The sequence below is a fragment of the Bufo gargarizans genome, chromosome 4, assembly GCF_014858855.1.
Source record: "Bufo gargarizans isolate SCDJY-AF-19 chromosome 4, ASM1485885v1, whole genome shotgun sequence".
NCBI classification, from domain to species: Eukaryota; Metazoa; Chordata; class Amphibia; order Anura; family Bufonidae; genus Bufo; species Bufo gargarizans.
In genome coordinates, this window is record NC_058083.1 from 296362868 (window position 1) to 296385909 (window position 23042).

At 42.0% G+C, this 23042-nt stretch overlaps 1 protein-coding gene across 1 annotated transcript in view; it reads left to right on the plus strand.

The window, feature by feature from the left end:
- Positions 1-22741, plus strand: part of NT5DC1 (5'-nucleotidase domain containing 1) — a 273566-nt gene extending 250825 nt beyond the window's left edge. Inside the window, exons 11-12 of the mRNA XM_044288786.1 lie at positions 5588-5756; positions 20748-22741. Coding sequence (XP_044144721.1) covers positions 5588-5756; positions 20748-20866 — 288 coding nt within the window. The 3' untranslated portion in view covers positions 20867-22741. The remainder of the gene's footprint in view (positions 1-5587; positions 5757-20747) is intronic.
- The last annotated feature ends 301 nt before the right edge of the window (positions 22742-23042 follow it).

Consider the following 23042-nt stretch of genomic DNA (forward strand, 5'->3'; position numbering starts at 1 on the left):
CATTTTGTCCATACGAAAGTCGCCATTTATGCTGGAAAGCGAAACAGACAGAGGTCTTGGAAGCTTGCCTCTGCATACATTTATCCATCTTTAGTGTTCAGTAGATCAATAAAAAATGGATTCCTCTTAGCAAAGTTCAGTTACCCCAAGTTCACACCTGAGTGTTTTACAGCGCGTTCAAACACGCTGTAAAACGCTCAACACGTGAAAACCAATGCTTCCCTATGGCCCTGGTTCACACTTGAGCGTTTTACAGCGCGTTTGAACGCGCTGTATAACGCCCGACGCATAAACAAGTTCTTGAGCTTTTTTGGGGGCGTTTGTTGCGCGTTTGGGCCATAGACTCATTGGACAACACTGCAGTCAATCACACAAACGCGCGTCAAGCGCGCGTTTACTATTGCAAAAAACGCGCATAAAAACGCGTGACAAATACGCGCGTTTTACGCGCGTCTCAGAAACGCTCAGGTGTGAACTCAGGGTTAGAGGGTTGCTAAGGGGACACTTTACTGTCAGTTTTCTAAGAAAAGTTTGCATATTTCCCTAATAAAGTGCAATACAAAGACATTTAACATAACTGTCCCAACACATTCAAGAAAAGTGAGACAACCATTAAATTTTAAACATAAACCCTTATAATATTTATAGCAGTTACTATACTGTCAGTCATTGAGTTGTATTTTTGGGAAACATGGGTGACAGCCAAGCTTTCATTTTCTTTAAAAAAAAAAGTTTGAATAGCACCATTGATCTGATTGACTGCCATAGGCAACACTAACACATTCTTTACAACAGTTTACTATGCATGAGGCCTAACACTTGATTGACAGGACTTTTCCTATATACACTTCCTAGTAAAATGTGCAGATTTACTGGCGTTTCATTCATCAGTTATACTTAAAAGTTGGAGTAAGAATTTGGCACTACTTTGACTTATCCATGTGCCACAAACAGAATCCTAGATAATCTATGAGCTGGCCTAGATTTCAGCTATAATTCGGGTAAATTATGATAAATTTGTCAAGACTATGAGGCCCTTTCTGTTAAACTCCTCCTACTTTTTTGTTTAAAGTCTAAATTCACATGATAACCATAAAAATAGCCTGTTGTTAATGGGCGTTTTTTTTAAAATGGATGCTTTCTAAAAGAAGGCCATCAAAAACAGTACCTTTCAGTTGTATGAGGGCTGACTGTCCTTGAAAAAAGCCAAAATGGGACATGTGCTATTTTTTTACGTCCGTCTTTCACTGGCTCTGACAATGGCCATGTGAGTAGGCCAGTAGACCTCAATGGCTCTGAAAATGGCCATGTCACAGCTGTTAAAAAACGGCCGGCTGAAGAGCAAAAAATGGTGTGTGGCAAAATTTGTGAATTTGTTTATTGAAGAAAACCGGCAAACAGGCCATCATAAGTTCCCCAAAATCTTTGTAATGTGGGATCCTGTCCATATTTCATGATTCCCATAGTTAGGACAACATCAATCTACTGACAGGTTCCCTTAACAGGCTTGTGACAAGGTGCAGATGAATAACTGGATAACAGTGTTTTAAATGTCAAGTGGTACTCCTTAAAGGTCATTGCATGATTCTCTTTCCAAAGTTACAATTTCCCTGGCAAGGGTCCAGATGATGAAATATTTACTGTCTTCATCTTAGAGACAATCAAGTTAGTGTTTTAGCCACATTCTAATGGAACTTAAAAGAAAAGGGGTTTTGTTTGCAGTTTCTGAATGTTTTTCTTTTAAAAGCTGCAGTCCCAAAAACAGGGAGTAGGTCCGTTCTCCCTATAAAATCTGAACAGTACACATAAAAGTATGGGTCGGCGCTAAATGTCTCTTAGGTAGAGGATTGTTCACAAGCAGTTACTCTTCCAGAGGCCGTTCCTTCTTAATCCCTGGCTTCCAACATCTTCAGTCACTGAACCAACCAGCAGCAGAAACCTTTTTTTGTCCCTTCAAAAGGAAACCGATATAGTGCAGACCCGCAAGTATAAAACTTCTCTGTATTTTATTGTATTTACAAGATAATTTCTTGCAACATCGTATATACAATTAGTATCTCTGCCCGACCCGGGTTTCGCTACCAGCTTAGTCTGGGGCGTCATCATTTTACCTTCATTGGGGCGGTATTTATTATCCTATTCCCGAACACATGTTCAGCTTTAGTTATCCACCCCTTTCTAGGTCCGGAGTTGGACTTTTGTATATTCACATTTTTCGAATTACCTTGTGTATTATTCATTAATACCAACAAAATCCACATATATTTAAATCATGAATAAATATAAAACATCACAAAACATACATCCTGTTTCTCTAAAACTCATATATCAGCATCATTCATTTATTAACTATCTATCCATAAAACACCATTAAAATCTTTTACTTTATCTGGTTTCAAACTTCTACACAGAAATAATGTATTGTTTTCCCCCTCTATATTTGTATTTGTTATTTCATTAAAGGTATATCGCTTAATCACGGAGGTTAACTAAAGCTGAACATGTGTTTAGGGGGTGGGATAATAAATGGCGCCCCAGACTAAGCTGGTAGCGAAACCCGGGTCGGGCCGAGATACTAATTGTATATGCGATGTTGCAAGAAATGATCTTGTAAGTACAATAACATTTTATACTTGCGGGTCTGCACTATACCGTATCTGGTTTATTTTAAAGGGAGAAAAAAAGGTTTCTGCTGCCAGTTAGTTCAGTGACTGAAGAAGTTGGAAGCCAGGGATTAAAAAGGAACTACCTGGAAGAGTAACTGCTTGTGAACAATCCTCTACCTAAGAGACATTTAGTACGGACCCATACTTTTATGTGTACTGTGCATGATAATGGAAACATAAAGGCAAATATAATCCAAAGTAGTGTAATCCTGGTTAATTCAAATACATACTACGCCTTTGAGACACAGGGCAGAAACTGATTTCTTACAGCTGTGAGACGTGGCCTTGCCAAAGTTAACAAAAACAACTATTACAGCCCTTTGAGATATTTAATAGAAAAAAATCTGTCCTTTTTCCACGCCTCTTTGTAGTAACCAATAAATTAAAACTTCTGAAATGCTAATTCACGGTAATAGTAGGGAAGAGTCAAGCACCTAAATATAGCATTTTAAATAGAGAAATAAACTATTTGAAGGAAATGATTTAACACTTGGGGGCAGAGTTATCAATGTGTCATATCCGAAAAACCGACATAACAAGAAAACCACTATAGCGGATTTCTGACTTAATCAAACAGCAGGTACAGATACAACCTGACCCTGCTTCGGAACATTTTGTCATCATGATTCACTGTGCACTTTAACTCCCTTATGCAAATAGTTCACATACTCTATTTCCACCCCTGCAGGGGCGGACTGGCCATAGACCCTAGAGGGAAATCTCCCAGTGGGCCAATGCCCGGGGGGGGCCACTTAAGCCCTTCTCACAGCCGCCAGCTAGGTACACAATGATCTGATGGTTTCCACTATAATTCCAGATGTAGCCGAGCTAAAATTGACTCTGATAACTCTGATAACACATATCACAATTTTATCTCGTGCCATCTTGTGACAAAAGCCATTGAAATATATTGAAAGAGTTAGTTAACCTTTTTGTGCCACTTTTACTTAACGTGTTAACCATCAATTTTAGCTCGGCTGCATCTGTAATGCTAGAGGCGCCCTCCTGAACGCAACTGTGTCACCTTCCTTATAGTGGAATACTGTGGTGAGGGTGGCAGTATTTTGTTCTTCACTGTGGTTTTTGGTTTTGCTGGGGCAGTATTTTGTGCTCCGCTATGGTATTGCAGGCCCCGCCTACTTGTGTTGACCCGTCTTCTGTCAATTTGGACTTGCCTAGAACGCAGGGCTACTTTTAGCTTTTTTCCACAGCCATTTTAAATTCCTAGCCGGACCTTTGTAGTAGGGGGCAGAGGAAGTGATGAATGACTGCAGGAAGAAATGACATGCAGGATGTAGGCTGTAACTAGAGATGAGCGAATTTCCGGTTATGAAATTCATTCACACTTCGTTTACTGGTAAAAGGTGAATTGCGTTATAGATTCCGTTACCACGGCCCATAATGCAATTCTATGATGGAATGCATAACCGAATGCCTTCAGAGGTATTCCATTATTCATTCCGTCATAATAGAAGCCTATAGGCTGCAAAACAGATCCGTCCCATTTCCGTTATGCAGGAGAGGACTCCCCTGCATAACGGAAACGGGATGGATCCGTTATGCAGGCCATAGACCTCTATTATGATGGAAAGAATAACGGAATGCCTATAAAGTTCCGTGGTAACTGAATCCATAACGCAATTCACCTTTTACCAGTAAACAAAGCGTGAATGAATTTCAAAATATAGAATTTGCTTATCTCTAGCTGTAACCATAGAAGCCTGTATACACAAAATGGTGGGATATTTATCACTGTTTCAAATAAAATTGCTTCCTTTCTTATTTTTGCTGTATTTTTGCTCTACTGGAAGTTTGGATACCATTTCCTAAGGTTGTCAGGTCATTTGACACTTTTTCTTTTCTATATTTTAATTTTTTATTTTTTTTTATGCTTTTGCAGATTTTTTGGGGAGGGGTGACATTTTGTAGTACCCCCGAGTATCCTCTATTACAATTTATCTCATATCAACAGAATATTTAGACAGAGTGCTGTAATGCCCCCAACATTCTCTCTTCAAAGCATATAGCAGAACATTAAAGGGGTTGTCTACGTTCCACTTTATGAAGCTGTCTCTGATCCAGCACAACCACTCCATCTTCTCCATCTGGCTGCAGCTGTGATATAATGTTTTGGCTGCAGCGGAGACATTCCATTTGTCACTGCAGCCCTGTCACAGGCCTCAGTGGTCTTGTGCCAAACACTACTGAGGCCAGTGAGTGGCTGCAGCAGTATATGAGATGTCAGCATTGCAGCAAAAACATTAAAGCACAGCGGCAGCTGGGTGGAGGTGACTGATCAGCTGTGCTGGATAGGAGAGGGCTTAGGAAGGTAAGTTTAAAGGAGCTATCCAAACCTTTACATGTGTAGGCATGTCCTCAAAATAGGCCATCACTATCTGATCAGTGGAGAAACTGTTACTAGATTCATGCTGTCCTAACCAGGAGCATGACATACTGATAGGCTGCTATGTTATAAAGAACCATTTTTTACTATGAAATGCTGCAGTGTTTCAGAGTAAATCCTAGCTCTTTGTAATGTAGGAGCCTGCCAGTGTTTTATGCTGCCCATGGTTAGGATCACATGAATCCATTGATGGATTCCCTTTCATACTAACAAACAAACAAACCCACAGCGATTAAATCCCCCAATCCCTCCCCTTCCTATTCGTTAAAGTCAGCAGGATCGGCCCTACCAGACATTATGCCAGGTTTAATGGGGTTGATCCTGCTAACAGATGCTTTTTAACTATGTATTTTTGTAGGTGATTTGGAGCTCTGTGTCAGAAAGCAGTGCTACAACTACTGTAAGAGTAACATAAAAATAAAAACTAAATGGTGTTCAAGGGGTAACAATATAAGTGTCTCTACAGGTTTACATTCCACAGTACATCACATGAAGATCTTTGTTTCTTTGGTTCTAGAGCCTTACAGGACAAGAAAATTACTCTGTATCGAAGAAATGGGGCTCGTACTTTGCAGACTGCATTGCTGGAGCTAAGAGCTCACAGGATACACCGTATGTGACTTGGTGCTGTTCCAGTATTAGGAATTACAGCACAATAACCATCCCCAGCATCCTGGCAATTGTAGGTAAGTAGTATGATCTTCATGATGGCCATGATTTATAAGTTAGAAAAACATGGCTGCACACCTGCCCACAGGTGTGTCTGCTATTACAGCTCAGTCCTATTCAATTTGATGGAGTAGCGCTGAGGGCCATTAAACTAAAGCCTGAAAAAACTAAAACATACATAAAAATGTCTGCTGTAAATGCATCTTCCTTCAACTTGCAGAAACAAGCAGGCGCAGGGGAGCTCTCTTCCCTCTTAGGCCTCATGCACACAACTGAAGTATTGGTCTGCATCGGATCCGCATTTTTTGCGGATCAGATGTAGGCACATTCGTTGCAATGGGGCTGCAAAAGATGAGGACAGCACACCGTGTCCGTCCACACCTGTATGTCCAGTCCATGTCCCCACAACAAAAATAGAACATGTCCTATTCTTGACCATATTGCAGACAAGAATAGGATTTTTCTCTAGACAGGGGGAAAAAAGGCGGCATGCTCCGTGTTTTGTGGATCCATGATTTGCGGACTGCAAAACACTTACGGCCGTGCGCATGAGGCGTGAATGAAGAATGGTTGGTATCTGTGCATCAGCATGACATCACTGCAGAAAAAAAGGCAGCATGCTCACAACCGGAATCCGTGTTTTGTGGATGCGTGATTTGCGGACTGCAAAGCACTTATGGCCGCAAACTGCTGATCCTCAAAATATGGATACCGGCCATGTGCGTTTTGCATTTTCCTAATAGAACTGCCTATTCTTGTCCGCAAAACGACTAGAATAGGACATGTTCTCTAATTTGCAGAATGGTCGCATGGATGGAATGCCTGCATTTTTTGCTGACCCATCAAAATACATGGGTCTGTGTGCGATCTGCAAAATGTGTGGATTGGACACATTCCTAAAGGTTACATTTAGCTGTTCTGTGCTTAAGGACCTGCTAGGAATGAGTGTAGCTCCAGGGCAAGAATTACATCTGGAATAGGTGATATAGGTTATATGTTTGATGTTTTCATGTACTTTTTGTTGAATTTGTTTTACAGGAAATTTAAGATTTTTTACTAAAAATTCAACAAAAATTTGCTGAGAAAATGTTATTTATGAACGTTCTTACATATTTATTGTTCCAGCTTCCTCACTTTCCTGAAAGGCATGATTTAGGAGCAAGGAGGGGGATTTATACAGGTAGATTTTGTATTCTGCAGACTATCACAGCTTCACATGGTTAATTTGGTTGCAGCCCTGGCACCCTGAATAGCAATTCTGACTACGTATGCTACAATACAGTTGGGGGATTTATCAGTACATAACTAGGCAAATCTGGCATTCTGCAGTCAGTAATAACAAGGGGATGGAGGACTTATTGATTATCAAAAATACACATAGTGTCCACATACACTGGGCCAGATTTACTAATGTTTTGCTCCTAGAATCTGCTAAAAATTTTGCAATTTTGGCACAACTAGGGTTTCTACACTTTTTCCCCTAACTTGTTTTAAAGGGGTGGGGCTTAGTGGAAAGAGTAAAGCTTCCCGTGAAGGGGTGGGACCTAAGATGTGCCGATTTTACGCCAAAATTGCACCACAATTCTGGCATAACATTTTGTCTCAAAGTAAGCCAACCAATAGGGCTTAATAAAAGTGTGACTATCCATGCACCACATTTAACATCCAGTTCGAGCACCTATGATAAATCTAGTGCAGCCCTAGACATCAAGACTAAGGCCTGTTTCACACTGCTAGCATAGTTCTAGCAGAGGACAGCCTGCCAGATCTATCTTGATGTCAGCAGAATGCCCATTGACTATAATAAGGGCCGGCGGAGATCCAGCCGCAAGCTGGAAAATATTCTGGATTCTGTATGTACACAAGGCTACTCTGATTCAATGTACAGTGATGTACATACATACTGTATATTATCAGGCCCAGTTTGGTCTTCAGCATGATCCCACAGAATTCACAGCAATTATGAACATGCCACAACACAAACATCACATTAAAGGGATTCAGTCACGAAGTTTTGGCCTATAGCGCTGCGGACATGCACGGCTAGATCGCCGCTAGCATGTCCGCAATATATCTGTCATATAGGGCTGTGTGCTTTTAATGTCTTTAAAAAATAATTTTATAGATATGTAAATTAGTGTTGTATGTGTCCAAGGGGCTGTACTAACCTTCCTGGAGCCCAGCCACGCCCGCCTGTGAAGGAGCCCAGCACCGCCTATGTCCTCCGAATAGATTGCCGTAATCTCGCGATGCGCAGTTCTTTCCCTGAGGCTGATGCCAGCACAGAGAAGGGAAGGAACACTATACCGACACTGCGCATCGCGAGATTACTGCAATCTATTCGGAGCACATAGGCGGTGCTGGGCTCCTTCACAGGCGGGCGTGGCTGGGCACGGCTGGGCTCCTGGAAGGTTAGTACAGCCCCTTGGACACATACAACAATGTAGTACATCCCCTTGGACACATACAACAATAATTTACATATCTATAAAATCCTTTTTTAAAGAAATTAAAAGCACACAGCCCTATATGACAGATATATTGCGGACATGCTAGCGGCGATCTAGCCGTGCATGTCCGCAGCTCTATAGCCCAAAACTTGGTGACAGAATCCCTTTAACATATAAACAGGCATAAATGAACTATAAGAGTAGGAGACATACTACAATAAAATGTATGTATCACCTAGAGTTCATGGAAAAATATATGCATGCCATCAAAAAGCAAGATCTTCGGTTTCAATGTAGCCCCCTGGGTCAGACCCCACCAATCCTGTATCCAGGAAAACACCCTTTAACAGCAATACATCTGTTTACAATATGGGCATATTTAACAACTTATGGATTTAATTATGAGCTGAAGATCTGTTTCCTCCTCCGCTGTGTGTGCAGAAGCTTACAATTAGATATTTATTATCTATACTAGTCCATTTATTGATTCTTAACGGGAATGTCAGCTGCTCTGACATTCCTATCCAACTGTTTGCACAGATATATACCTGTGGTTCACCTGATTAAAGTGTGGTTTTTCTATCCAAGTATTCCCAAGTTATGATACTTTTTTCATAATATGCAAATTAGTGGCCTTTGGTGCAACAAAGGCGTCACCGTTGCTCTTGTTGCACCCAAGCACCACCACTTTCTGTGGCCAGCCAGCCAGGGGCTTGGGTGCAACAATGGAGACACTCATTGCACCAATGTTTAAATCTGGTGTAACGCAGATATGTCTCTATACAAACAGTTTGAAAGGGAGGTAACTGGTGACAGATTGCCCTTAAGACAATTTTGAAGGCATATATAATAATTTAATGAATTTTAGGTGGTATTTCTACTGTATTGTGGTTCATAAGAACAAGTATATGACAGTTATCGCTATTCATTTAGTGTGTACTGTGACTACATTGTAGTTTATCAGTACAGGTATATGACAATTACTATTATTGATTTATGCCTACTAGGGTGCTATTACAGGTTCTGTTGCTGAGCCATGAGTTCTGCATCAGTAATTGCCTGGCTTCACCTATACTTGCCATGGTTTGTGTAATAATACCCTATATTTATTGGCTTTGATGATATAGCCTATTTATTTTTTTGTAGTTATGATATTAATTGGTATTTTTTTGTTTTGTTTTATAAAAAATGAATACACATTGGCTAACTTAGAATAGAAGTAAGTGTCAAAATGTAGCTTTATACAATATATGACCACAGTGACACCCCATGCTGCATTAAAAATGGTCTTCTAGTAGGGTAGAAGTCCAATAAAATGGCAAATATACCTACTGTAGACCATTGAGTAGAGGAGACCACAGAGCCTAGTGATTGGCTGCAGGAGTCATGTGTGTTAGCACAGAAAGGAAAGACTGATGGCAGGCACTGGAGCTGCACTGCTGGAATGGCAGGAGAGTAATGGTTCTTTTATTATTTTATGCAGTTTCCCTGATTTGACTCTTTATTTTTGCTCTTGGATGACCCCTTTAACGGTGATAATACAACAATAGCATTGAGTGTTTGGCCTGTAAACTGACAAATCTCAGGCCTGTTCCATTAAGAGGAATGTGGAGCAATCATTTCAATAATCTCATAAAAGCACTGTTACCAAAATGTGGAGACTGGACATATGTTTAAAAGATGTGGGCTTATTTATAAACCAGATGTGAGTCTGCAAAGCAGAATTACGTAACCGAGAAGCTTCTTCAGTCCAAGCTCAGAAGGGTATTTTGTACTGTTGATAACATCCAAATAACAATACTTGACTGTCCACATTAAGCAATATTATGACAATGCTTAGAGATGAATGTACCGGATGTTCGGACTTTATTACCAGAACGGGTAGGGCAGGTTTTTGGGGCCAAGGAATATATATGTTGGGAAAGGTGTTGTCTTTTGTGCTTTAGCGTTATTTGCTTTCCGGTGGAAACTAAAGTCTTTGCTATTGCAAGAACTAGTGTAAATAGTCATGTAGTTTATTAATAGCAAAGAGGATTACTCTCCTATGGGTTGCTTTTGTGATTAAAGGGAACCTGTCACCGGGATTTTTGGTATAGAGCTGAGGACATGAGTTGCTAGATGGCGGCTAGCACATCCGCAATACCCAGTCCGCATAGCTCTGTGTGCTTTTATTGCTTAAAAAAAATCAATTTGATACATATGCAAATTAACCTGAGATGAGTCCTGTACGTGAGATGAGTCAGGGACAGGACTCATCTCAGGTTAATTTGCATATGTATCAAATCTGTTTTCTCACACAATAAAAGCACACAGAGCTATGGGGACTGGGTATTGAGGATGTGCTAGCGGCCATCTATCAGCCCATGCCCTTAGCTCTATACACAAAATGCCTGTGACAGGTTCCCTTTAAACCATTTCAAGTCTGAACTTATTAAGTCCACTCAATTGCAAAGATGTATCTCTCAGGGAAAAGAAACCATTTTGCTAACACCATCTTCTGGAACTGTCTCCCTATGAGTCAAAGTACAACTTTTTAACAAACCTTGGGACATGACTAGGTCTAGGTCACTGTCCATCACGGGCCTCTCCATAAGAGAAGGGCCCTGCATAAACCAATCCCGGTCCTTCCAAGCCAGAAAGCACCTGCAGGGGACCAGGACTAGGGCCACCCCACAGCCGAAGCTGGAGAAGTGCCAGTCTTGCTCCGGCCTCCACCTCTGCCACCCCAGGTGTTGGCTAAGAGCCAAAGTCAAGGTCTGGAAAAAATTTTTTTTTTTTTGGGGGGGGGGGGGGGGTGAGCAAACAGATTGCTACACACACACACACCTCTAGACCACAGAAAGGGGTACCCATAGGGGCGCTGTCACCCTGAAAAGTCCTAGTGACAAAAACAAAACATGGAAAGTGAACACCCAGTGAACATAAAAAATAAATTGCCAGTTATGGACCAGACATTGCAACGGAATTATAAAATTTCATGATCTTACGCCAGGCTGTAAAACCTGCAAAAATAGATGACATCTGCAGACAGCTGTGTCAGGGTGCTTACCCTTTATCTGCACGGAGACTAGCTGAGTGCGATGCCTTGGATGCAGCTAAGGGAGCATGCTGTCTCCCTCTGAGATCCCTCAGAAAATTTCAGGAAAGACCAACTAGAGCAGCTGAACTTTATTTGGGGTTAATCAGAGGCACTTTAACCACCTCCGGACCGCCTAACGCACACTGTGCGTTCCGGAGGTGGCAGCGCTGCGCACAGTCACGCATATACGCGTCATCTCGCGAGACGCGAGATGACGCGAATATGCGCATGCGCAGTTCGCGCCGGCATTTCGCACAGCAGTATTTCGTCAGCAACCTGCCAGCCAATGATCGTGGCTGGCAGGTTGCTGATTTTTAAAAAATCCAATCAAAGTGCCAGATAGCAGATCATATTTGTAAATATGATCTGTTATATGGCTGCCTGCTCCTCTGCTGGTTCTTTTCGTCGGTTGGATCCAGCAGAGGAGCAGGCTTCACAGTGAGTACACCAACACTACACTATAGCCCCTGATCACCCCCCTGAACCCCAATTAACCCTTTGATCACCCCTTTGATCACCCCTGTCAATCACAAGTGAAAAGAAAAAAGTGATCAGTGCAAACTGTCACTTTTTTTTTTCACTGTTATTGACCGTTAGGTTTTAGGTATAGTTTAGGTCCCTTGGTTAGGTAGTTAGCGATCAGTTAGCGCCCAGCCCACCGCACCGCAGTCCGTTATTCGCTGATTAGCGTATCGCTAATCAGCATTTGTACTTTTATAGTATCTGGAAGTGATCAAAACTGATCACGGTCAGATCTATAATTGTATTAGTGTCACTTTAGTTCGCCCTCCACCCAAAACGCAGTGTTTGCCCGATCAGGCCTGATCGGTCGCCCACACGTGCGTTCGCCCACACCCGCCCCACCGCAGTGACAAAAAAAAAATTTTTTTTTGATCACTGCACATTCACTTTACACGCACTGCGGCGATAAAAAAATCAGTTTTGATATTTTTTATCAACCGCAGCGGCCTCCGGTACTTCGCTAGCCTCCCCTTTGTAAGACAGGCTTGCTTTTTTTTTCTTGGGTAGTCTCAGGGAATACCCCTAAATTTAGTTGCCCACATGTCTAACAGGGGGTATTCCTCTGAAGAGGCCTACAGGCTTCTGACCCAGTCGGATGAGGAGTGGGAACCCTCATCTGATGAATCCAGCGGGTCAGAATACGAACCTGTAGAAAGCAGTGGCTCTCTGACCCAAAGTTCGGACGAGGAGGCTGAGGTCCCTGATACCACCAGGCGTACCCGGCCCCGTGTCGCTAGACCGCAGGTTGCGCAGGATCCGCTTCAAGAGCAGCAGAGTGGGGCTGGTGCTGTTGGATTACGTGGTGAGGCATACACCAGCAGCCCAGCCCTCCCTGGACCTAGTACCAGCACTGCCGTACAACCTGGTGAAGTAGCGAGCACCAGAAGGGCAGTTGAAGCTGGTACGGTGGCACGTGCAGTAGTGACCCCGTCGCAGCCACCGCAAAGACGTGCCCGTAGAGCCCCTAGAATCCCAGAGGTGCTGGCAAACCCTGATTGGCAGTCCCCAACTTCATCCGCACCTGTAGTTTTCCCTTTCACTGCCCAGTCTGGAGTTCGGGTTGAGACGGCTCAGATCGGTTCGGCCCTGGGATTTTTTGAGCTGTTCTTGACTGCGGAGCTTTTAGACATAGTTGTGGCCGAAACAAACCGGTATGCCACACAATTTATCACCGCTAACCCGGGAAGCTTTTATGCCCAGCCTTTCCGGTGGAAACCAGTCCAAGTTTCCGAACTTAAAACTTTTCTGGGCCTCCTCCTCAACATGGGCCTGACAAAAAAGCATGAATTGCGGTCATATTGGTCCACGAACCCGATTCATCACATGCCCATGTTCTCTGCTGCCATGTTCAGGGCACGTTTTGAGGCCATCCTGCGGTTCCTGCACTTTAGTGACAACACCGCCTCCCGTCCCAGGGGCCACCCTGCTTTTGACCGGCTCCACAAAATTCGGCCCCTCATAGACCATTTCAACCAGAAATTTGCAGATATTTATACCCCAGAGCAAAACATCTGCATAGACGAGTCCCTGATACATTTTACCGGGCGCCTTGGCTTCAAACAATACATCCCAAGCAAGCGCGCCCGGTATGGGGTCAAATTGTATAAGCTCTGTGAAAGGGCCACAGGCTATACCCACAAATTTCGGGTCTATGAGGGAAAAGATCAGACCCTGGAGCCGGTCGGTTGCCCTGACTACCTGGGGAGCAGTGGGAAGACAGTTTGGGACTTGGTGTCACCCTTATTCGGCAAGGGGTACCATCTTTATGTGGACAATTTTTACACAAGTGTGGCCCTCTTTAGGCATTTGTTTCTAGAACGGATTGGCGCCTGTGGTACCGCGCGAACTAGTCGCGCGGGCTTCCCCCAACGGCTCGTTACCACCCGTCTTGCAAGGGGGCAGAGGGCCGCACTGTGTAACGAAGAACTGCTCGCGGTGAAATGGAGAGACAAGCGTGACGTTTACATGCTCTCCTCCATTCACGCAGACACGACAATACAAATTGAGCGAGCAACCCGTGTCATTGAAAAGCCCCTCTCAGTCCACGACTATAACCTCCACATGGGAGGGGTCGACTTCAATGACCAGATGTTGTCTCCGTATTTAGTTTCCCGACGCACCAGACGCTGGTATAAGAAGGTGTCTGTATATTTAATTCAATTGGCTCTGTACAATAGTTTTGTTCTCTACAGTAAGGCTGGGAGAACTGGATCCTTCCTCAAATTTCAGGAAGAGATCATCGAGAACCTCCTGTATCCAGGAGGTTCCGTGGCCCCAACCACCAGTGTAGTTAGCCGTCTACACGAGCGACATTTCCCCAATGTCGTTCCTGGTACCTCAACCCAACAGTCACCCCGAAAAAGATGTCGTGTCTGTAGCAGGAGTGGAATAAGGCGTGACACCCGCTATTTCTGTCCTGACTGTCCGGACCACCCTGCCCTATGCTTTGGAGAGTGTTTCCGGAAGTACCACTCACAGGTACACTATTAGCATAGGGATCATCTCACCAGGACAGGCACACAGGGCTATTAGGGCCCATTCACTCACTGCTGCTGCAAACGTCTCCTTTCACATGGGACAAAGTGCATAACGCACTTCGCCACATCTTTGGGCGATTTGCGCTTTGCACATTGACCCATGGGGAAGGAGAGGTTTGTTCTATAAAGGTAAAAAAACTAAAAAAAAAACAGGTAAGCAAACAGGTTAATGTTTAGTTCCAAAAGTTAAAGTTACATGTTCTGTTCCAAAGTTAATAAAATTATTGCGTTGTGGCCTGGTTTTTTCTTTTTTTTTTTTTTTTCTTTTTTTACCTTCCAGGTGGACCAACCGATCTACTAGCTGCAGCACCGATGTGCATTCTGACAGAAGCATTGCGCTGCTGTCAGATTACACGCAAGTCGGTGTATGCGGCGCTGCAAGACGGGATTTTCTCCTCTGCAGTGACAGATACGTTTGCCGAGGCATACGAGCTGAGGAGGAGGCGGCGTTCCTATGCTTTGGCAAACACTTTGTATATATATATATATATATATAAAAAAAAAAATCCCGGCAATGATTTATTCATCCACATCGATTGATGCGAATGGAGAAATCTGGTTTGCCAGGGCATACGAGCTAAGTGGGTATGGATGTAGGGCGGAGCTCCTATGTCCTGGCAGACGCCTTTCCCCTCCTTTTTTTTTTGGGCAGAGATTTTTTCATCCACATTGATCGATGCGAATGAAGAAATCTGTGCCGTTCGTTTTTTCTTTCAGCCCAGAGGCTGAACGGATAAAAAAAAAAAAAAAAAAATCTTATTACCCACATTGATCGATGCGAATGAAGAAATCTGTGCCGTTCATTTTTTTCTTTCAGCCCAGAGGCTGAACGGAAAAAAAAATCTCATTACCTGTATGCTCAATATAAGGAGAATAGCAGAAACTCCTAATGCTGGCCATACATGTAATGATTGCGGAGACCCTCAAATGCCAGGGCAGTACAAACACCCCACAACTGACCCCATTTTGGAAAGAAGACACCCCAAGGTATTTGCTGAGGGGCATATTGAGTCCATGAAAGATTTAAATTTTTGTCCTAAGTTAGCGGAAAGTGAGACTTTGTAAGAAAAAAAAATAAATAAAAAATTTCCGCTAACTTATGCGAAAAAAAAAAAATTTCTATGAACTTGCCAGGCCCCTCATTGGATACCTTGGGGTGTCTTCTTTCCAAAGTGGGGTCACATGTGGGGTATTTATACTGCCCTGGCTTTTTAGGGGCCCTAAAGCGTGAGAAGAAGTCTGGGATCCAAATGTCTAAAAATGCCCTCCTAAAAGGAATTTGGGCACCTTTGCGCATCTAGGCTGCAAAAAAGTGTGACACATCTGGTATCGCCGTACTCAGAAGAAGTTGGGGAATGTGTTTTGGGGTGTCATTTTACATATACCCATGCTGGGTGAGATAAATATCTTGGTCAAATGCCAACTTTGTATAAAAAAATGGGAAAAGTTGTCTTTTGCCAACATATTTCTCTCACCCAGCATGGGTATATGTAAAATGGCACCCCAAAACACATTCCCCAACTTCTCCTGAGTACGGCGATACCAGATGTGTGACACTTTTTTGATGCCAAGGTGGGCAAAGGGGCGCATATTCCAAAGTGCACCTTTCGGATTTTGCAGGCCATTTTTTACACATTTTGATTGCAAAGTACTTCTCACACATATGGGCCCCTAAATTGCCAGGGCAGTATAACTACCCCACAAGTGACCCCATTTTGGAAAGAAGACACCCCAAGGTATTCCGTGAGGGGCATGGCGAGTTCCTAGAATTTTTTATTTTTTGTCGCAAGTTAGTGGAATATGAGACTTTGTAAGAAAAAAAAACAAAAAAAAAACATCATCATTTTCCGCTAACTTGTGACAAAAAAAAATAAAATTCGAGGAACTCGCAGTGCCCCTCACGGAATACCTTAGGGTGTCTTCTTTCCAAAATGGGGTCACTTGTGGCGTAGTTATACTGCCCTGGCAATTTAGGGGCCCAAATGTGTGAGAAGTACCTTGCAATCAAAATGTGTAAAAAATGACCGGCGAAACCCGAAAGGTGCACTTTGGAATATGTGCCCCTTTGCCCACCTAGGCTGCAATAAAGTGTCACACATGTGGTATCGCCGTACTCAGGAGAAGTTGGGGAATGTGTTTTGGGGTGTCATTTTACATATACCCATGCTGGGTGAGAAAAATATCTTGGTCAAATGCCAACTTTGTATAAAAAAATGGGAAAAGTTGTCTTTTGCCAAGATATTTCTCTCACCCAGCATGGGTATATGTAAAATGACACCCCAAAACACATTCCCCAACTTCTCCTGAGTACGGCGATACCACATGTGTGACACTTTTTTGCTGCCAAGGTGGGCAAAGGGGCGCATATTCCAAAGTGCACCTTTCGGATTTCACCGGTCATTTCTTACACATTTTGATTGCAAAGTTCTTCTCACACATTTGGGCCCCTAAATTGCCAGGGCAGTATAACTACCCCACAAGTGACCCCATTTTGGAAAGAAGACACCCCAAGGTATTCTGTGAGGGGCATGGTGAGTTCCTAGAATTTTTTATTTTTTGTCGCAAGTTAGTGCAATATGAGACTTTGTAAGAAAAAAAATAAAATAAAAAATCATCATCATTTTCCGCTAACTTGTGACAAAAAATAAAAAGTTCTATGAACTCACTATGCCCATCAGCGAATACCTTAGGGTGTCTGCTTCCTGAAATGGGGTAATTTGTGGGGTTTTTCTACTGTCTGGGCATTGTAGAACCTCAGGAAACATGACAGGTGCTCAGAAAATCAGAGCCGTTTCAAAAAGCGGAAATTCACATTTTTGTACCATAGTTTGTAAACGCTATAACTTTTACCCAAACCATTTTTTTTTTTTGCCCAAACATTTTTTTTTTATCAAAGACATGTAGAACTATAAATTTAGCGAAAAATTTATATATGGATGTCGTTTTTTTTGCAAAATTTCACAGCTGAAAGTGAAAAATGTCATTTTTTTGCAAAAAAATCGTTACATTTTGATTAATAACAAAAAAAGTAAAAATGTCAGCAGCAATAAAATACCACCAAATGAAAGCTCTATTAGTGAGAAGAAAAGGAGGTAAAATTCATTTGGGTGGTAAGTTGCATGACCGAGCGTTAAACGGTGAAAGGAGTGTAGTGCCGAAGTGTAAAAAGTGGCCTGGTCATGAAGGGGGTTTCACCTAGCGGGGCTGAAGTGGTTAAATGATGGCAGGTGTATGCTGACTCCTATTTAACAGGATTTTGAATGTGATTGCTTAATTCTGAACACAGCTACATCCCCAGTTATAAGAGGGTGTGCACACTTATGCAACCACATTATTTTATTTTTATATTTTCTTCCCCCCACCTAAAAGATTTCAGTTTGTTTTTGAATTGAGTGGTACAGTTTATAAGTCACATTAAGGGTCCATTCACACGTCCGTTGTTTCTTTCCTGATCTGTTCCGTTTTTTGCGGAACAGATCTGGACCAGATCTGGACCCATTCATTTTCAATGGGTCCTGAAAAAAAACGGACAGCACAATGTCTGATTTTTTTTCAGGACCCATTGAAAATGAATGGGTCCAGATCTGGTCCAGATCTGTTCCGCAAAAAACAGAACAGATCAGGAAAGAAACAACGGACGTGTGAATGGACCCTAAAGGTGGAAAAAGTTCTGAAATGATTTATCTTTGTCTAATTTTTTTACATCACAGAAACCTGACATTTTACAGGGGTGTGTAGACTTTTATATACACTGTATTTGTCTTTATTTTATCAGCTTGGAATACCCTTTTAACCCTGTATAGCCATCACTTTAGAAGATGGGAATACCTCTTTAAAAGACCTTTAGCACATGCTTAGCTGTTATTGTGACCATAGCCATCCTTTAAGGTGTACTACCTTTGTGACCACCCAAGTCACATTATCTACTGTAAAGGGGGTCTACAGTGCAGCAGGCCGTCAGGGATAATAATAGTGTTGTTCTTTATGACGGTCCGTTCTGTGTGCTGCTGTGCACCGCCACTTTTACTGTGTTCCTCCCTGACTCTTCTGTGTTACTCTCACTGTTGAATGCTAATTGCTGACCAAAGATCAGAGCAGTTGTGGGTGAGTATAAATTGTGTTACTTTTCAGGGTACTTGGTTAGGACTTACTTACAGAGCACTACAACTGTGAGGGAACACTCTTTGTGTGGAGGGTACTAAGATCACATTTACTATGTAGGAGACACTAAGAGGACACTTTGTAAGGGAAGTAAGGGTGCATTATTACATGTAGGGGCAATAAGAGGAAACATTAGATCCTGGGTTACTATCTATAATTTGGGGGAGTAGTCATAGTTTTAACAGCATTATTTTTAAAGTATGGCATTTGGAGGCATGTTAATACACTACAGATACAGCAGTGTGGGAACCTGGCATAGGAGCAGACACAGTAATGGAGGGAGTATTGAAATGGAACTTCTAAAGGAGCAGTAAAATGACAAGTTTGTGTAAAGGGAAAGGGAATAGGAAACGAGAGTACTGAAAAAGTGTGGAACCAAAGATGACTGAGCAGCAAACTCTGCAGAGACAAGTTATAGTTGTGAGAAGTAATTATGGTGGTCTGGGTCGGATGAAGACTAAAAAGGAAAGTGAGTGACTGGTCAGAGAACACATAAGTAAGTGGATTTAACTGCACTATAATCACTTATACAATTTGCAAAGTGTCTGTGCAGAACTTCTGTCTATCACTAGACAGTCGCTATATGGTGATATTATTGGTCTTTTTATAGTGTTTTTTTATTTAGTAACAGTATGGTGATGTTATTGACTATGTGGTAGTATATTAGTAGTAATAAGTCAGAGCAACTGGACTTGTATATTTTTTAAAGACATTTTGCTAGTCATCTGACTGACTTTTTCAATTAAAAGAGGCTAATTGAGAAAGCCAATCAGATGACTAGTGAACGTTCTTCAAGGTGGAAAAACATAAAGTGCAGTTCAGTTGCTCTGGCATTACTACCGATATACCATGAAATGGATGAATGAGAAGCTTCATAGACATATGTAGTAGTAATGTGTGGTCATAGTGTGGAATTTTTTTTTGGCACTTGGTAACTCTATGACTGTATCATTTAGAGTAATATGCAGCCTAGAAATCTGAAATATCACTATATTACTTGTATGTGTATATAGAACCGCACAGTACATATCTTAGCTTATTAATGTATCCTTACTTAAATGTATACCTTACCTCACGTAAATTTATATAAAAATGACAGAAGCTGTCATTGACAACAGGGCTCCAGCTCTAAATACAGGTATCAGAAAAGGGGATAATACCAGCCGCTTAACCCCTTAAATCAGGGATGGGGCTCTCTGCCAGAACATATTGTGAAAATGCTAATGACCGCTTTCATTATTAGCATTCAGGAGCAACAGGAAGGTGAGAACAGCGCATCGCTAGCTGTTCTCAATTTCCCTGGCATTCTTCCGGCCCCGTGTGAGGACGCGGTGTCCTGACACGTACATAGGCTGGGGGGCCTATTGGGGGTCTGATCTGAGGCTGGGGGGTCTGATGTGGTTGGTCTGAGGCTCGTGGGGTCTGATCTGAGGCTAGGGAGAGTTTGATGGCTGATCTGAGGTTGGGAGGTCTGATGAGGGTCTGATCTGAGGCATATGTAGGCTGGGGGGTCTGATAGGAGGCTGGTGGAGGTGGAGGGCAGATCTGAAGTTGGGAAAGGGACAAAGTCAGGGACAGTTGCGAAGAAAGAGGCTGGGACACTGGCAGGGAGAGTGAAAGCTGGGTGAACCCCTCTCTGGACCCCCTGGGTTTAGCTTGGCTGCCATTAATGCCAAATAAAGAACTAAATATATACAATTCTCAACTTAAAAATTAGACTGCTATATGTGGTCAAAATGGCTCCTGTACTATTTATAATATATAGTGCAGGCACCATTTTGTGCTGCAAAAATGCAGCGCTCTAGATTTTTTTTAATTGAAGCTCAATTTCTGTAACTTACCCCTAAGTCACTTATATGTTTGACCAAATATAGAATTTTGTATGACCCCCGAACGATGTTACAAATATCCAAATGGCCCTCGGCAGCAAAAAGTTTTCCCACCCCTGCCTTCAATTCTGCACTTAATTGTAGCATCTAAGGAGCATGACAAAGGAAGAGGCTCCCTCGGTCAGCCCATCAGCACCTCAGACATGATCATGGGGTGGGCACCAAAAGAAAATTCCACACAGGGCACCATGTAACCTGTATGTAATGCCAGAATTGCTGCCATAGATATTCCTAGCTTGGCAATAGATTCAAAGTGTACAGAGGATTGATCAGTGGACTAATGGTTAACAATATAATATACACATTAGGAAAATAATGTAGTAATAGTAATATTTAAATAATAATAATATCTTATTTTGCTGTTTTTCAGATTTGCCCCTGGATTATAAATTTACCAGGTTTTCAGGCAGTAATACAGACATTGATGGCTACTACCCCCAGGCTCCCGCAATCCTCATATCTCAGAGCACAGAGGGTACTGCAGCATAAATGGCACTCCCAGTAATACATGACTGTTGTAATGGCTGTAACTGTTCTAAACTTTCATGTAAATCTACAACTCTGGTTGAATATGCCTTTAAGGACAAGTGTTTCTTTATTAAATGACTCCAAGTATTAGTTGATTATAAGTAGGATGAACCAAAAGTTTTGTAAGATCATTTTGTATTAATTCTGGAGCAAATTTGTGACCTACTGTTTGTAAAAATGAAAGTTTGAAGTTGAAATACAAAGTTTTCATCCTGTTACGTTGGTCCTGCAGACAGAAATTAAAGGTGTTTGAAAATCATTTTGTCCATCAAGTTATGTATCAGACTTTATACAATACAACAAAAAATGTCCTTTTACTTTTTAAAATTCATTTGTCATAATTATTAACATACTGCTTGTTTTTGCCTCCCAAATACAAAAAAAACCATAATTTCACAAATACTACCATTTTCAGTTTTATCATAAGAAAACCTAAGGCTTGGTTCACACTGCTTGGGTTCTCCATTAAAGATTAATGTTGCTACTGAAATATACAGCCTATGGAATTCCATTATCCACATGTATGCCAAAAAAGTGTCCTTTGGAATTGGCCCTGAGGACGCAGATACAATTGAGAGTAGGACATGCAGGGGTCCAAACAGCTGGCTACTGCAGTCTGCTTTCAGTCCGCGGTCCACCAGTTGAGTACCCCTGATGTATACTGTGGGTATACATTTATTTTTAGAATGAAAGCCAATGACGGGTAGTTGCATATGTTTACTGCCTAGGTTTTGTAATGTCAAAGGTGTCCTGCAAATGTCTGCCCCAAGTTCAGCATGAATGCAGCCTTACATGTTAAGCACATGACACTATTGATCCATAGTCCCTATAGCTCTAGTGTTAGGCTAGTTTCAGACTAGCGCTAGAGATCCGGCAGTTGTTTTCTTCCTACCGATTCTCAGCCTGATCTTTGCCAGTCCCCATTATAGTTAATGGGGCTAGAAAGAAACTTACAAGCTTCCGTCAATGCTGGAACAGCCTGCCGGATCTCTAGCGCTACTCTGAAACTAGCCTTAGCCTCTTTTACACATGACAACAATTGGGACGATTATCAGACACAAACATTCATATGAACACTTATTCACGATAATTGTCCTGTGTAAATGTGCTGCCAATCAACTGACTGATGAGCATACTCTCTGTCATCGAGTGATTGCATCTTTCATGTCACACTTAAAATCATCACTTGCCTGCAGTACACCGTCTTGTTTCATCAAGAAAGTGCTGCTGGCGAGCAATGAATCTGTATGGGGGTGAATGATTGCAGTGGTGATCATACAGAATGGATAATTGCTGCATGTACTGCTCTACTGCACCTTAACGATCAGGCAATTATCAGGAACAAAATTTGTTCCTGATCAGTGCCCTGTGCATCAGCCTGTGTAAAGGGGCCCTTACTACTCACTAACCATTAGAATGGCAGTTGTAAACTCAGCTGTATCTGGACTAGTAATGGTGAGGGAAATACAGTACTGGTTTCAATCATGAGTGAAAATTCTGTATACTTTCTATTGATGTAACCAATATCTGCTTGTACCAGGTGGACAGTCTATAAACCCGAACAACATTCTTTTTGAACATATCATTTGTTGTGCATGATGACTGAAATAAAACTGCAACAAATATAATAATGTGTGAACAAGTTATTCTTTTTATATTCTGAGTAGAGGAGATCCAAAATTATGACCTTGAGAATGTGGCCACAAGGCGAACTATGTTTTTTTTTGTGGACATGGACACCCCACACTTGTCTTCTTTTCATTTCTGTTTTCTTTCCTGTTTGGTCCTAATTTTTTGCAGTACTGTAGCATTTCTCCAATAAATGAGTTGAAATTGTTTTTGCCTGTTTATAAAAATATGTTTTCTACAGTTTAATTGCAGGAAATGTTTTGAGTTTTCCATCCACCCTAAAATGGGAAATCTAAATCTATCTTTTAAGATAATTTACACTTAATTCAGCCGTGTTGGTAATTAAAAGATCACATCAATGACAGTTTCATGCTATAAATTGCCAAAGCTCAATCGGCAGATAAACTGTACTGGCCTAATCCTATAGCACATATATAAAACTAGACTATATGAGTAAGGCTACATGTACACGACCGTATGTGTCTTGCGGTCCGCAAATTGCGGATTT